We start from the raw sequence: 14,306 nt of genomic DNA on the forward strand, positions 1-14,306 counted from the left end.
GGTAGCAGGCCAAATTCCTGATTCTGCAAAGAATTAGAATAGACCTACCAAGATGTTGGCAAATATTGCCCTATATAACATCACACACCATTTGAGTAAGTATTTCTTGTGTCAATATTGACTTGCCTCCGCCCCCTTGGCTTGGCATGGTTGGTCAATCGATGACTGCAAACACTTTGCAAAATGGCCATGAAAATGACCCATGGCATTAGTTCTCATATATACACGGCAAAAGTGTCACAATGAAATGTATATCTCTCATTTTTCTTTCCTTTAAAGGGATCGTATAGTTTTGGTTGAGACCTAATTTTAGGTTTCTAACATTTTTTGGTGAGATAATGAGAAATCGTTTATGAAATATGAAAGAGCATGTAATTCCATGAGGAATTCAACGTTTAGTTGATGAAAATTGGTTTTGAAATGGCTGAGATATCTAAAACAGAGCGATTCTAATAAAGTGTAGGACCCACATATTATTTTGATAATTTTGTTTTACTTTGTTTTTGGATGTTTCAGTCACTCCAAACCCGATTTTCATCAAATAAACTTTGAATTCCTCGTAAAATGGTATGCTCTGTACTATATCATAAGTGTTTTCTTGCTATCTCGCAAAAAGTTTAAAGCCCAATTCTCATCTCCACCAATACTGTACCATCCCTTTAACCCCTGCAGTGCCATACAAATGGGAACCATGTGTGATTTGAGCAGCATGGCTGCAAAATGTAGCAGCTCCGGACTGAGGCTGGCACTTAGCATTTTATCGGACATTCCTTCCTTCGGAGGGGAGACAAGTGGCTGAATTGCATATCTTCCAATGAGTGTAAAGTCTACTGTAAGTGTGTATTGTGTAGGGTATGGAAGTACATGTATCCCACGGAAGAATTAAACCTAACCCTCTTCAGACCAGCTTCCTAAAATCCCAGCTTCCTAAAATCCCACTGACATTGTATATGAACATGTTACCCCAGGCACTGGAGGTGTTAAAGCATACCTAGGACAGGACACCCTCCGAGGGATGAAATTTGTGCACATTAATGCTCATCACATCCTTCATTATTCAAGTCACGTTCAGTGATAGGCCCACACAGTGTCATGTGATCAAACATGTTGTGCATTGATAAGCACTACAAAGTCACCATATCCTTAACAATTATCACCACTGCTGTCATCATCATCATCACCATGACTGTCTTCATCATAATGTCATCCTTTCCTCTATTATCATCTTCCTCCTATTCTTCTTTCTCTCCTTCTTCCTTCTTCTTTACTTCCTCTTCTATACGATCATCCTCCCATTCCTCATACTCTCATCCATTTTCACCATTGCTATTGTTTACATCACCAGGATAATCATTGTTAAATCACTACCATCAGGATACTATTTACATCACCACTAGCATCATCATCACTACCACAACCATCATCATCATCATCAACATCATCATCATCATCATCGTCGTCATCAACATCACCATCAACATCATCATCATCATCAACATCATCATCATCATCGTCGTCGTCATAACCATCATCGTCGTCATCATCACCATCACCATCGTCATCACCATCATCATCATCATCATCACTATGATTTCAAGCCATCTGTGTGGGCTGAGACAGTACTCACTGGGTCTTTCTCCGGGTTGCAGACCTTGACGTAGAGGATGTGATCGAGGAGCCAGTCGATGGGTTTCTCCATGTGGAACATGAGGAAAAATTCCACCACCAGGTTGAGGTCGGATGACTTGAAGAGTTTACCTGCGGAAGACAGGGGAGACAATCAGAACAAAATTGTGATATTGTTATGATTAATGACGACAATGATATGCTTCAAAGGTTACAGTAACATCTTTAGTGTGTGAGCCCTTTGTAGATGATATGGGATGAGATACATGTATAGGGCAGTGAGTTAGCTCAGTTGGTACCTCGTCTGCCTCATGATTCAAAGGACCTGGGTTCGATTCCCAAGTCCCACTGAGCAATGTCGTGTGTAATCATACTGTCCCCTTTTAAGTAAGAGGCAAAACACTCTGTCCCTCACATAGGACATAGAATGGAGGTCCCGTTTGTGATAAGAGTCACAACTCATGCACATAAAAGATCCCACTTCATTCATTCCTCGCAACATGGACCTAGATGTAGGTCCATGCTCACAAAGAGCATGATGTTTGACCCAGAGAAGTGGACCCGCCTAACCTTCAACTGGATCCCATGGAAGACCAGCTATTGCAGTTGAATATGGGCTATCCCGCCATCTTCTCACATGGAAATAAAACATACAAACAAACAATATATAATTGTTTGTTTGGGTTGCAGAAGTGCCAATACTTTTAAATTGCTCAATTAGAAACTAATTCCTAGCTTTGTAACATAATTTAGAATGATAATGTCCCAGTACCTCTCTCATCATTGACATCATTACAAATTCTTTTGATTTCATGAATGGCAATTTCAGGTAATCAAAGACATGCAGTGAAGTAGATTATAAAAAAACTATTATTTTTGCAGCAAAATCCCCAGGACTGGATAGGTTAAATTCCTTCGGATGTCTGACTGCACAAACTATCAGTTTTGAAAGGTATCACATAAAATATGATTTAAAATACACTCTTAACTCCATAAAGATGATGCAGACTGTAATTCATATTTTATATTTCATCATTTTGCATTAATTCTCACGGGCATGTGAACACTTTTCATATGCAATAAAAACCAAGATCATTCAGCTGGAATAAAGGGAGAGTTCACATCGATAAAAAATATTCCACTGCAGACATCTGGATTATGCTTGAACATAACAATACATGTTCAAGAACTTATCTGTTTGCCTTTGTCTTTTTGGGGGTCCTTTAAAAAAAAAAAAAATTGGTTTGTTTTGATTCCTTACTTCAGGAAGTACTAAAATTTCTGCTCTTTCTGTAAACATTAATCTATATTTTACAACAAAATATTGACATAAAGCTCATTTACAGCATGAGCAATAAATGTATTGAAGTTCAGAAATGACAAACCATAACTAAACAAAAATATACATGAACAGACTTGAGCTGATCTTGCATCATGGAAAAATATAGAATCTCTACATTGTATAACAGCTCAAAAGAGCAGATGGTCGCCATATTAAGCATGGCTTGAAGAAATGGCTGGCCCTAATCGATAATGACATACGAGAGGGCTATACAAATCATTAATGCTGCATGAATCTATAATGGTATTTTGTGTATTCATCTGGCTTTGTTTGATGCTGTGCCACATGTGTAGAAAGTAAACCAAACCATTGAGTTTGCATCTTACTCGAGAGAAAGCACACAAAATTATTGATTTTCTAGAGTACTTGCCACCACAACATATTACTTCATATGCCTTGAACAATGTGTGCCTTAATTTTTTTTACTTGTTTTTTTGTGGGTTTTTTTGTACCAGCTCTAAAAGTGGACCCAAGTTTCCACACTTCATAATTCCTACGGAGAATTTGCAAGCAGAGCTTGACAAGTTATATAAACAATACCAAGAAAAGACAAAGATAAGATAACAAGCACATAATGAAAGACAACCAAGAAATTCACCAGTTTTTGCACCACTGAAGTGGGCAACAAAATTGTTTTAATATGCTTTTACTAATTAAATCTGGACTATGACTTTAACCCATCGAGGACGAGTCCCGAGAATACTCGGGCAGGCATCTATGGGAAATGCGTGTTGTAGCAAAATCAAACCGTCCTGAACGGGTTAAAGTTAATGCAGGGATGCCAACTTTGTAAACAGCACTGCACTATTCTGAGGACTTATTGAAAAGGCATATCTTACTGGAAAAACAACCTTTTACACCTTTCCAGCGACAGACATATGTAGTATTACAATTGCGGAAAAACAGTATTTTCCATGGAACCTGCAGTATCATGGGGGGGGGGGGGAATGTACCAAATAGATACAGCAAATAGCTACAGTTGACATCTCTGTAAATGGCAGTTTTAACAGCATCTTTAACCCAGAAAACACTATAATGTCAAGATGCCACTGGGATTGCATTCAAACAAGTCACTGTTGGCACTAAGCGAGCTAAACAGAAAGTGCACGGAATAATTTTCCTGGTATCGCATCGCAATTTGCTATGCATTTTTAAACCACTGCTACACAAACTAACTTTTGTGTAGCAGTTTTCTTCCGTAGAAATATACAGCATACCATGTAAAATATTTTTCATCAGCTGAAATTGCTAAACAAATTTGAGTTGGAAAATTATTCCCTGAAGTGGCTCCACAGAAGATGCAGCCATGAATGAAATGTGTAAAATTAAAGCAATGCATTCATAAAAATTTCATCGACATACGAGAAAGTAACTAAGCAGTCGCAGCGGTTTGAATGTCCGTAAGTCATCCTTTGCAGGGTCCCACAGGAACCTCTAACTCGCCGTACTGGCCAAGACATTGTTTACATAGAATTCCTCAGTTGTTGAACACAACAGTAGATGAATGATAAAAGTATATAAAGACTTTGTAAAAAAAAAAAAATAAAAAAATAAAAATCTGATTAACTAGATCATTGTGCTGGCATGCCACAGAAAATTTCATTAGCCAGTTCGGAGTTAGGTTATGAGCACATACCACTCTTGCTGTCAGGTGGATGTGCTGGCAAGTAACATAAGGATTACATGAATAATCATTATATCACTGATGCCTATCCCAATATATTTTTAAAAACCAACATGCTGTTGGTAGTCGCACGTATGACCTTTTTCTGCTCATGCGCAAAGTGGAACTGCAAACAGGCTTAATGGCAGAAAATGCAAGGAGCAGTACTACTTCCACATTTTGCTTAGTGTGAAGATAGACGGAGCGAATAATTATGAGATGAGCTGAGAATAATGACATATATACTAGGTGTGAAAATACACGTGTAGCTAGTGGCATGGTAATTCCGAACTTTTTTTCTTTCCTTTTCTTTTCTCTTCTAGCTTGTACTTGTCATGGAATCTGCATGTACCTGTCACTTTCAAAAAATACATCCTAAGTATATTATCCTTGTTATTATAGCTAAAAGGACAGAACTACTGCCTGTGGGCCAATTCTATTGAAGATTCTGAAGAATTAGTCATTTACAATAATCTCTCTTTTGAGATTATGCCTGTCTTCTGTGTCTTATGTTTTTTTTTTTTAGAGCAATATAAGAAGTGGTAAAGGGATTATCCTGATAAAGGGATTATGCTAAGAAAGGGATTTTCCCCAACAGCTGCTGCTCCCCCTATTATACATGTACCTTCAAGCTTTAAGAAGACAATCTATATCAAAGCAATTGTTTGTGAGGGTGTCCGAGACTGGGATGAAACAAAGTCCTAATGCTTGGCAAAATACATAATCATCATTCATAAAATCTCTTACTGGAGATTATAAGATGACAGGCTGGTTCAGTAGAATGCAGATATGACTGATGAATTTGTATGAACTTGGTAGTCTCTTGTGTTTTACGATACAGATACGAATCAGCATTAGCTTCGCTAAGGGAAAAAGGATGGAAAAAAGGATGGAAAAAACTTAAAGGGGAAGGCTAGTAACTGATCAGTGGGAATCAGTGGAAATGCTGGGAGATGATTGTGGCAATCCTTATGGGATTCATTCAAGAGTTCATTGTATATCTATTGTTGTGTGAAAATGATTTGCTTCAGAATGGTCTCATATTCAAGTAATGTGCAGTTTAATGCTTCCAGGTTAGCGTCCCTGGTCAGTGACGGAGCATTAATCTGCACATTACTTGAATATGAGACTGTTCTGAAGCAAATCATTTTCACACAACAATAGATATACAATGAACTCTTGAATGAATCCCATAAGGATTGCCGATATCATCTCCCAGCATTTCCACTGATTCCCACTGATCAGTTACTAGCCTTCCCCTTTAACAAATTGAAATACTATCATGAATTATTCACCAGAGATGATCTGAGATAAAAGGAATTCTTTCTTTTGCAAGTGCTACACTCCACTTTCATTAGGATGCCAGAGAGGGCCTGGGGTGTTTCACAAAGAAGCTAAGTCGACTTAAAATCGACTTAAAATTATGGTATGCCACTGATTTTCCTGTTAAATTTGATCATATACTGCAGCCTTTCAAAATCCACTTCAAGGTTTTATCCATTTTTACAGAAAAAATTCCTTTATCACCAATTCTATCTTGTATTTCAATGGCTTCATGACAAAGTCTCCAAATTTTTTCATTTTAATTAAGAAGTTTAAAAGAATACCACTGAAGACACACACTGCATGCCATGATCTTAAGTTGATCTTGACTTTAAGATTGACTTGAATTCCTTATGAAACATCCTCCTGATATACACATCTACATGAAGCTACTTCGTTCATAAAAGGGCCTGAACTTTGATACTACTATACCAGGGCCTGTATTGAGGCTTTTACCTGAAAACTGGCACCCCTGAAATATACTGGGAATAAAGTGTTCAAGCAACATGGCTGAACAGTTTTTGGAAGTGACAGAGAGAGGTTTTTCACCCCTTGGGCAGAAGAATATAAAGGTGACATGAACTCTCTCTCTCTCTCTCTCTCTGGCAACACCAGTCTAAAAATGTGTCAAGTGGTTCAGGGTGTTCAGACGCATTAAAATTTACAACAGTATAGCTATATGATGAAGTTATACGACGAGGAGCATCGTTTCGAACTAGAACTCAATAACGAATCAGCATTCCATCGTGTCCATTGTGCGTCTGAACATATGGCGACCATAGAACGGTATAACTGGGCGGGGCTTAATGGGAGTGTGCACAAAAGGTGACCCCACAGCTGTCACACCTGACCATAACAGCATGCACACTGGGAAACTGCACATCTACGCGTATACGATGTTTTCCAGAATGGTCGAGATTAGCGTCTGAACGGTCTGTCGGCTATACCATGATTCTTTATACGTCATTTCTTTATCCAGTTTTGGTATAAACTGGCTTGCGTCTGAACAGGGGGTAAGTCTACAAGCTGGCTTGATCATAGTCCTTTATAGTCAGTCTCTGAAACACCCACTACTCTACCACATGTGACTTACGAAGTACCTAAGAGGTGGCTTCCTTTTGAATCCTGCATGAAGATATGTGTTTCAGGACAAAATCTCATTTGATTGACATGGTCAATGGCTAAAAAAAAAAAAAAAAAAAAAAAAAATGAAATGCATGTCCTGAATATTTCTCTCTCCTGTCACAGATACTTGTGATGTCTTTTGAATATGCAAGGAGAGATTGGTGAATACTGGTCAGGTGATATCATGCCATGACAAGAAATTAAGTGTTTCTGAGGTGGAACACAGGCCATAGGGTCTGTCAATCCAGATTATTTTGGGCCAATGAATGTTCTACAGCAACCATCTCATATCTCCACTAACTGTTTTCTTTTTAATCTCCTCTTTAATACATTTTGGTGGCCGATGGGCTCATATGAAATTACAGAGTTTAATCATTTTGATTAGAATATATCCAAAGAGATCGAAACAAGGTATATCTCGCCTGGTTAATGCCCTAGATGCAGATATGTTTGGGGATCATATATTGTCATGAAGCAATAGTTAGTTGGCTTCTTAAAAACATATAAAAAAAATGACAATGCAAGGACTGAATTCTGATCTGGTTCAGTCTTCCACAAGTGACCGGAAGATACTATAATCAACAAGCAAAGTAACTTATATTTTGTGCCACTAACGAACAATCAAAAGCATAGGCACAACGATGATAGTGAGGGCTTTTGTGTGAAATTGTCTGCATGTATGATTTGGGGTTTTCTTTAGTGTGCCTGCCATTAAAGGTCATATAACCCTTTGGCAAACATCACAACATTCTGCATGGCTGAAGAAGAATGTCTCCCAACATTATACATGAACTCTTACAGCAATGCACCTCATAGCTAAAAAAAAAAAAGAAAAAAAAAAAAGGAAAACCCCAGAATATGTTACCCAAGAATATGCTTCCCTTTTGCACCGAGAATAACAGTTGGAATTTTTTTCGCTGTTCAAATAAAAATCACACATATAAATCTATAGCATCACTTCCTACTCTAACATGAAGAAGTTTTAGTTTTATCATCTTTAGGAAAGGTCTGAAATATGCCTACCTCTACAATACACCACCTTGGGTTGCAAAAGGGATACACAAACTTTTATACATGTAGTTCTGAGATATCAGTACTGTGTTCTCTTGTCATTACGAAAGTCAATCTGGTCCTGCCTAAGACTCAACTGGGCTATACAAAAATGTTTCTCATCAAATCAATACTGTTCCCTCGCTAGAGGTATCTCCAAATATCATAATGCATGGTAAACTTTAAGACGTTAATTTCCTTCTCAAGTCCTTCAGCTTTTTCATACAGTATGTAAATTGAGAAGACAAACTTATCGGACAATGACACAAGCCAGAATGTTTGAAATGAGACTTGATTAATTTGAGGCTTAATTGTCATCAAGCATTGATATCAAATGTGTAAGGACTTCCCAAACTGATGTGAGAGGGAGCTGTACTCGATCGGTTGTGATGATTGAAATGTATATCAGTTTGCGTAAGATGTTACGGTCGGCGCACTAGTTTGGACGTCAGTACTGTGATTATTAGCCTCCCAGGCTCCGCTGAAGTGGCGCCGAGAACCCTCGTTATGGACTCCCCACGGGGAGTTTGCGTGAGCCCCTTCGCATGCTTAGCCACCCACTGAATTAACGAATAACGAGCCCGCCGCTCCAATCTGGCGATTTCATTACGCCTCACGCCGGCCCGACAACACAGATATTGCAGTGTTCATACTTCTCTCGATGAAAAGCGGACATCAGCTGTCGGACAAAATGACATACCATCTCCCGTCCAACGCGCCGTGTCTGCCGCAACCACATGCTCGGCAGATCAACCGTCCCGTGTCTGGGATTGGATTGCTGATAAATCTCTTGACAACTCGTAGATACCAACGCCCGAAAAAAAAATCATGCCCAGAATCCGAACTCATGTGGAAGAAAGTGATACCGACTTTAATTTCCATCTGCCCTGAGAAACTGGACATCAAATCTCTCGTTCCTCTCTGCCTGTTCTGTTCTGGAGGACTTCTAAGAGAAACTGGACGATCAACCACTTAACGTCGGCTACAATGTCCAGTATCTTACTGATTGTGACTCAATTTGTCTTGGTATTTTGAGCACGATACCACACACAGACACATCACTAGACATAGCAGTCATTGTAATTGCATCATGATAACATTCTGCCGAGAGTTTACATGTGCCTAACTGGGTAAATTCAAGGCAGCGTGCTACACTGCTAGAATCAAGGTAACATTTGATCAAGTTAGTTTTTATTGCCTTAATTTGCCACATACACGTGCAGAGCCCAAATTCGTGTGAAATACAAACATGGTTGCAATCATACACAAAATTATTCAAAGGAGCAAGAATTTGACATCTCAACAAAATTTAGTCTGAATATTGTTTTGATTTTGGGAGCATAGATAGCAGGTGCTTCCTCAGTGGGAAGTCCTGTGCAAATTTCATTCATACACATTGTACGTGGCCGCAATCTTGATTTGCCATGCATGAACACCTGGAGCGAAAATGATGCGTTTCCAAATTAGCACGCCAGTTTGGCACCGACTCAAATGATAAACAGTGAATGCACAATAGGATGGCAAGATCCCAATCATAATCAGTGCTCTCATTGGTAATGTGCTGTGTGGCACTGCCTTCAATTTCCTATGAATCGGAGCTGTGCCCCTACCGAGATGATGATGATGATGATGATGATGATGATCCACAGCATTTGTAGAGCGCCATATATCTGTTGTAGAAACATTCCAAGGTGCACACTCCTCCAAGACAGTTAACAATTGAATGTCCGGTGAAAAATGTGAGTTTTGAGTTTTGAGTTTTGAGATAACCAATGGCATATCAAAGCAGAGCTTACTCACAGGAGATCCATTGACATATACTATTACAAAGAAGACACATGCCGAAAAATATTCCCATATTCCCTCTCATATTGTTATTTCCATATTTCTTTTCTCCTGTGATGGATACACAATGATTTTACCCCCTTCACAAATATCAACACACCTGTTCTTTAGTGGGACTAACTTGTGGATTTTTCCCCAGGCTGTGTTGTTCAGGGTGAGCAAACATGCAATGCGATCACAGCTAATCTATTCTCATATTTCCACCTCGGCTCCCCAAGGATGAGCGACGAGGACACACGAATTATGTTGGATAATGACTTGCAAACTCAATGTGTGGAGCTCTCGTGTTATATACAACAGTGTGAATAAAAGGACAGCAAATTTCTGTTGTTCCTGTTCTGTATCTTGTACACAGACAGACAAGCAGACAAACAAAGGGACTGAAAACATAACCTCCACCAGCCACAGGTTTCACCACCTGGCAGAGGTACAATAAACACACAAGAAGACATTTGTGACACAGAGAAAAAACAAACAAACAAACAAAAATGAAACATGCACAAACATGAGCACCCACTGTGTCGCATACACATATATTGTAGGCCTACGTACATGCACACATGCAACAGGACAGACACACACTTGAAAGTCAGACACACCGACTCATACACTGATGAATGCAAACAGGCACATGTTCAACTCTTTCAGCCCCATCCGGAACACAATCACAAAGAATGGTAGTAGGATATTAGGATCATGGTTGCAAGAGGGTTAACCAAAGTCCTGTTGCACGAAAAGCCTGAAACATGGTAACCAAACTTGAAAGGCTCTTAAAAAGATTATTTCAACCCCCAAGAACTCCTTCATTGGAAAAACGAAAGCTTCCACCAACGAACTTCGCAGACAGAACACATAGCACAGGCGCCCACTCAAGGCAGATGATGGCGAAACCATGCGCGGCCTAGATCTGCTACATATCATCTGCTCGCGGCTCCGATGATCACACCCTAGCGACACGACAACTATTTCTGTTGCCATGGGGGCGGGGCAGACAAGACCGCCATGAGAGTGGAGTGGGCTCAGCAGCAGCTGGTAGGGCAACGCTAATCTAATCAGGGGTGATCATTGGATTCACCTCCCCTCGATTATCTCACAATATTGGAATTCATCATCAATACCCATCTCTGGCGACGTGGGGGACGGGTGCGGGCCGCCGTCTCCAGTCAAATTTGACAGAATTATCGATCCTCTCTTACATGAGGCTGACAAGGGGGGATAAAAAAAACATCGACGACCCAAATTCGCAATAACGGCAGAAAAGAACATTACACAAGAACTCAAAATGAGCAAAAAAAACTTTGACTGTGCTGTCGAGATGGTATAACTAAAACCTAACTTTACTGCAGAGCAACTGAACAGATTTCCATGGGACCGTGGATCAAACACGATATTTTGTTAAGGCTACTGATTCTTGCCTTTAAAGTGTGACATGTAGGCACTGTCACAAAAAGCAAAACACATGTGGAACAGCGAGCACTCATTTCCTCCCGCACTGTTTATATGACACTTAATACGAGGGGGCAATTAAGAAAGTGCCACAAAATCAATTTCAACGTTCCACGCAGAGTTGACGTTCAATTAGCAGATTGGTAATTATATCGGCCATTCAGGTTAACAGCTTAGCATAACGAGAACAAAACAACCTCTGACAACCAAGCAGCGATTCAGCGCGAGGATACTTTTAGCCTTGATTCCTTGCAAGCAGTATGACCATAGCTAAATTAATCGCTCAGGATGACAGTTGACGAAAATTATCTGCCCTTCTTTCTGCCAGTTTTGCTCACGTTCAGACATTGAAACATTCACAGGAAAAAATCAACACAAAATTTTCAATTGAAAGGGATCTTGTTGGGATGATGAGCTACTGTAGAAAAATTGCAAATGGCAAAGAAAGAGTGACATTCATGATTTTCTTTAGGTGATCCGAGAATCCTCTCGGATCACCTATTGTATCTGTACGGATTCTTTCTTTCTTTCTTTATTTCTGGACAAAAGTTGTGCAGAGGTTAGCTCAGAAAGTGCATTGCCTATCAATATCAAACTTATACCATATATGTATCATGTCGCAGAGACGACAGTGCAAGTAAAATCATAGTGATCAGTCGACCGTGACGTCACTATGACGTCATTATATGAAAACACATTTCCATGCATATCTCATTAATGGAATAGAATATTTCTATGAAATTTACGTCACATATATTTCAAGTCAAGCGGATTCTACTCATATTCTCAAAATTCTTTTTCATTTCAAAACGCGCGTTGAAATATTTGTATGCTCCAATCGAGCTCAAATTGTTTTTGCACACGTTTCAGACCATTTCGAGCATTTTTTTAAAAATTGAAAAAATTAGACGGACGCGTACGCGCGCGCACATATTCGCACGCACAGCTAATATGAAATAGAAGTTTTCAATTTTTTCATGCGGATCGGATGTCGGAAATGTCAAGGAATATTTCTACCAAGTTTCAAGTCGATCCGATTCGATATGACGTCATACGGGCCCGTCAAATTCAAAATTCCGCACGTGCGTCAATGGGGATACACAGTGCAACTATGCCAAAAAACCGCCAATTTTAAATCGGATTTTACTCGTCAGGATGGACGGTGACCCCCCATTTTCTTTACATATTTTGAAAGCTGATGAGTAGTACATGTCATTTCATAGGCTGGCTATGCTGACAAAATGATTAAAAGATATCAAATTTCTTAATAAAGTAAAAAAAGTAAATTTTCAAAATGACGTCATCAAATTTCATGTTTACTCGAGCGTATCTCACTTATCCTTTGCCAATTTTCACCCAAATTTCAATATGATGTAGCTTATGAAATGTTCTTTCAAAAATGTAATAACACAATTTTGATTAGGTGACGACATCACCTCTAAAAAATGGATTGAAGGTAACCTTGTCAAATTTGACCAGTTTACGTGTAATCTCTATGGGAGTGCAATTTTTATGGAAATGAAAATTGACATGACTATCTTTATTGAGCACTAGCTCACTTATGCTTCGGTGAATTTCTCTAAGATTTTAATATGTTGTAGCTGAGATGTAGCGCTATCGTAAGTGTGCCCTTCGCTTTTTCATACGTTGTCGGGATCATGTGAAAAAACTTGGTTGAAATTAAAGCTTATCTTCGATGTACTGAAATATCTCTTTCTTTTTGCAACTTTATGTGCAATAACTCAAGAAAAACACACCCTATCACCACCATATTTTGCACATGTTTAGTTCATGTCACGAACATTATTTCATAAAATAACAACTACTTGATCAGACGCCATCTTGGGTATGTAAATTAGGGTCAAAGGTCATACATGTTTCATCCTGTATCTTGGTGAATGCATGTCCTATCTTTCCCATATTTTGCACACGTAAAGACCATGTTACAGGGATCATTTCACAAAATAACCACTTTTTGCTCAGATGCCATCTTGTCTGTGCAAAGTGGGGTCAAAGGTCATATGTACTTCTTTTTCTATCTTCGCTATGACGTGTTATCTCTATGGGAGGGAATTTTTTAGATGTGAAAATTGACATGACTCTCTTTATCGAGCACTATCTTACTTATGCTTCGGTGAATTTCTCTCAGATTTTAATATGTTGTAGCTGAGACTTTGCAGTATCAGGACTCGAATCATTGATTAAAAAAAATCGGATCACCTTAATTTGTCAGTGATGACAAATTACAATCTCTAGTTTGTTTTTGTTTTTGTTTTTGTTTTAATTTGGGGGGGGGGGGGTGTCATTGTATATACAATATACATACATCACCACATGTGAAATTGTCAAGAAGGCCCGAATTGTGAACAATTAGGCTCCCAAAATATATGGCTTATCCAGTAACCAAAGTTAATGACCATGAGTCATCCTGACAACCTGCATGAGGTCTCTTTTGTGAATCTGAAGAGTTTCTTCTTCACTCCAACAGAAGGGTACAACATACTCTTGGTGTCAAAGAGATGTGAGCAACACCTCAGCTCAAGCTAGCCTCCTGTTCAGCGATGAGGAATGAAAATATTATTCCCCCTCTTCCTCCTCCTCCATCTCTCCTCTTTCCTTTTCTCTTTCTTTTTTCTTTCCTCTTTCCTTTTTCTTTTACTTCTTGTATTTTTCTTCCTCATGTGCTTGTTCATCTTCTACTTCTTTTGAGTGTTCTTCTACCTTCTACCTCATCATCTTAATATCATTCTACTTTTTCTTCCCCCTTTTTTTTTACCATCCTAATATCTAAGGTCTTAAAGGGATTGTATAGTTTTGGTTGAGATGGGAATTCAGGTTTTAACTTTTTACAGAAAAATTATAGAAACTTCTTATCTGAAATATAAA

General features: G+C 39.0%; 1 protein-coding gene across 1 annotated transcript in view; it reads right to left on the reverse strand.

Moving 5' to 3' along the window:
- Positions 1 to 14,306, reverse strand: part of LOC140234970 (alpha-1,3-mannosyl-glycoprotein 4-beta-N-acetylglucosaminyltransferase B-like) — a 124,469-nt gene that overhangs the window by 17,938 nt on the left and 92,225 nt on the right. The window contains exon 9 of the mRNA XM_072315008.1: positions 1,628 to 1,758. Coding sequence (XP_072171109.1) covers positions 1,628 to 1,758 — 131 coding nt within the window. The remainder of the gene's footprint in view (positions 1 to 1,627; positions 1,759 to 14,306) is intronic.

This window comes from Diadema setosum, chromosome 11 (genome assembly GCF_964275005.1).
Source record: "Diadema setosum chromosome 11, eeDiaSeto1, whole genome shotgun sequence".
NCBI classification, from domain to species: Eukaryota; Metazoa; Echinodermata; class Echinoidea; order Diadematoida; family Diadematidae; genus Diadema; species Diadema setosum.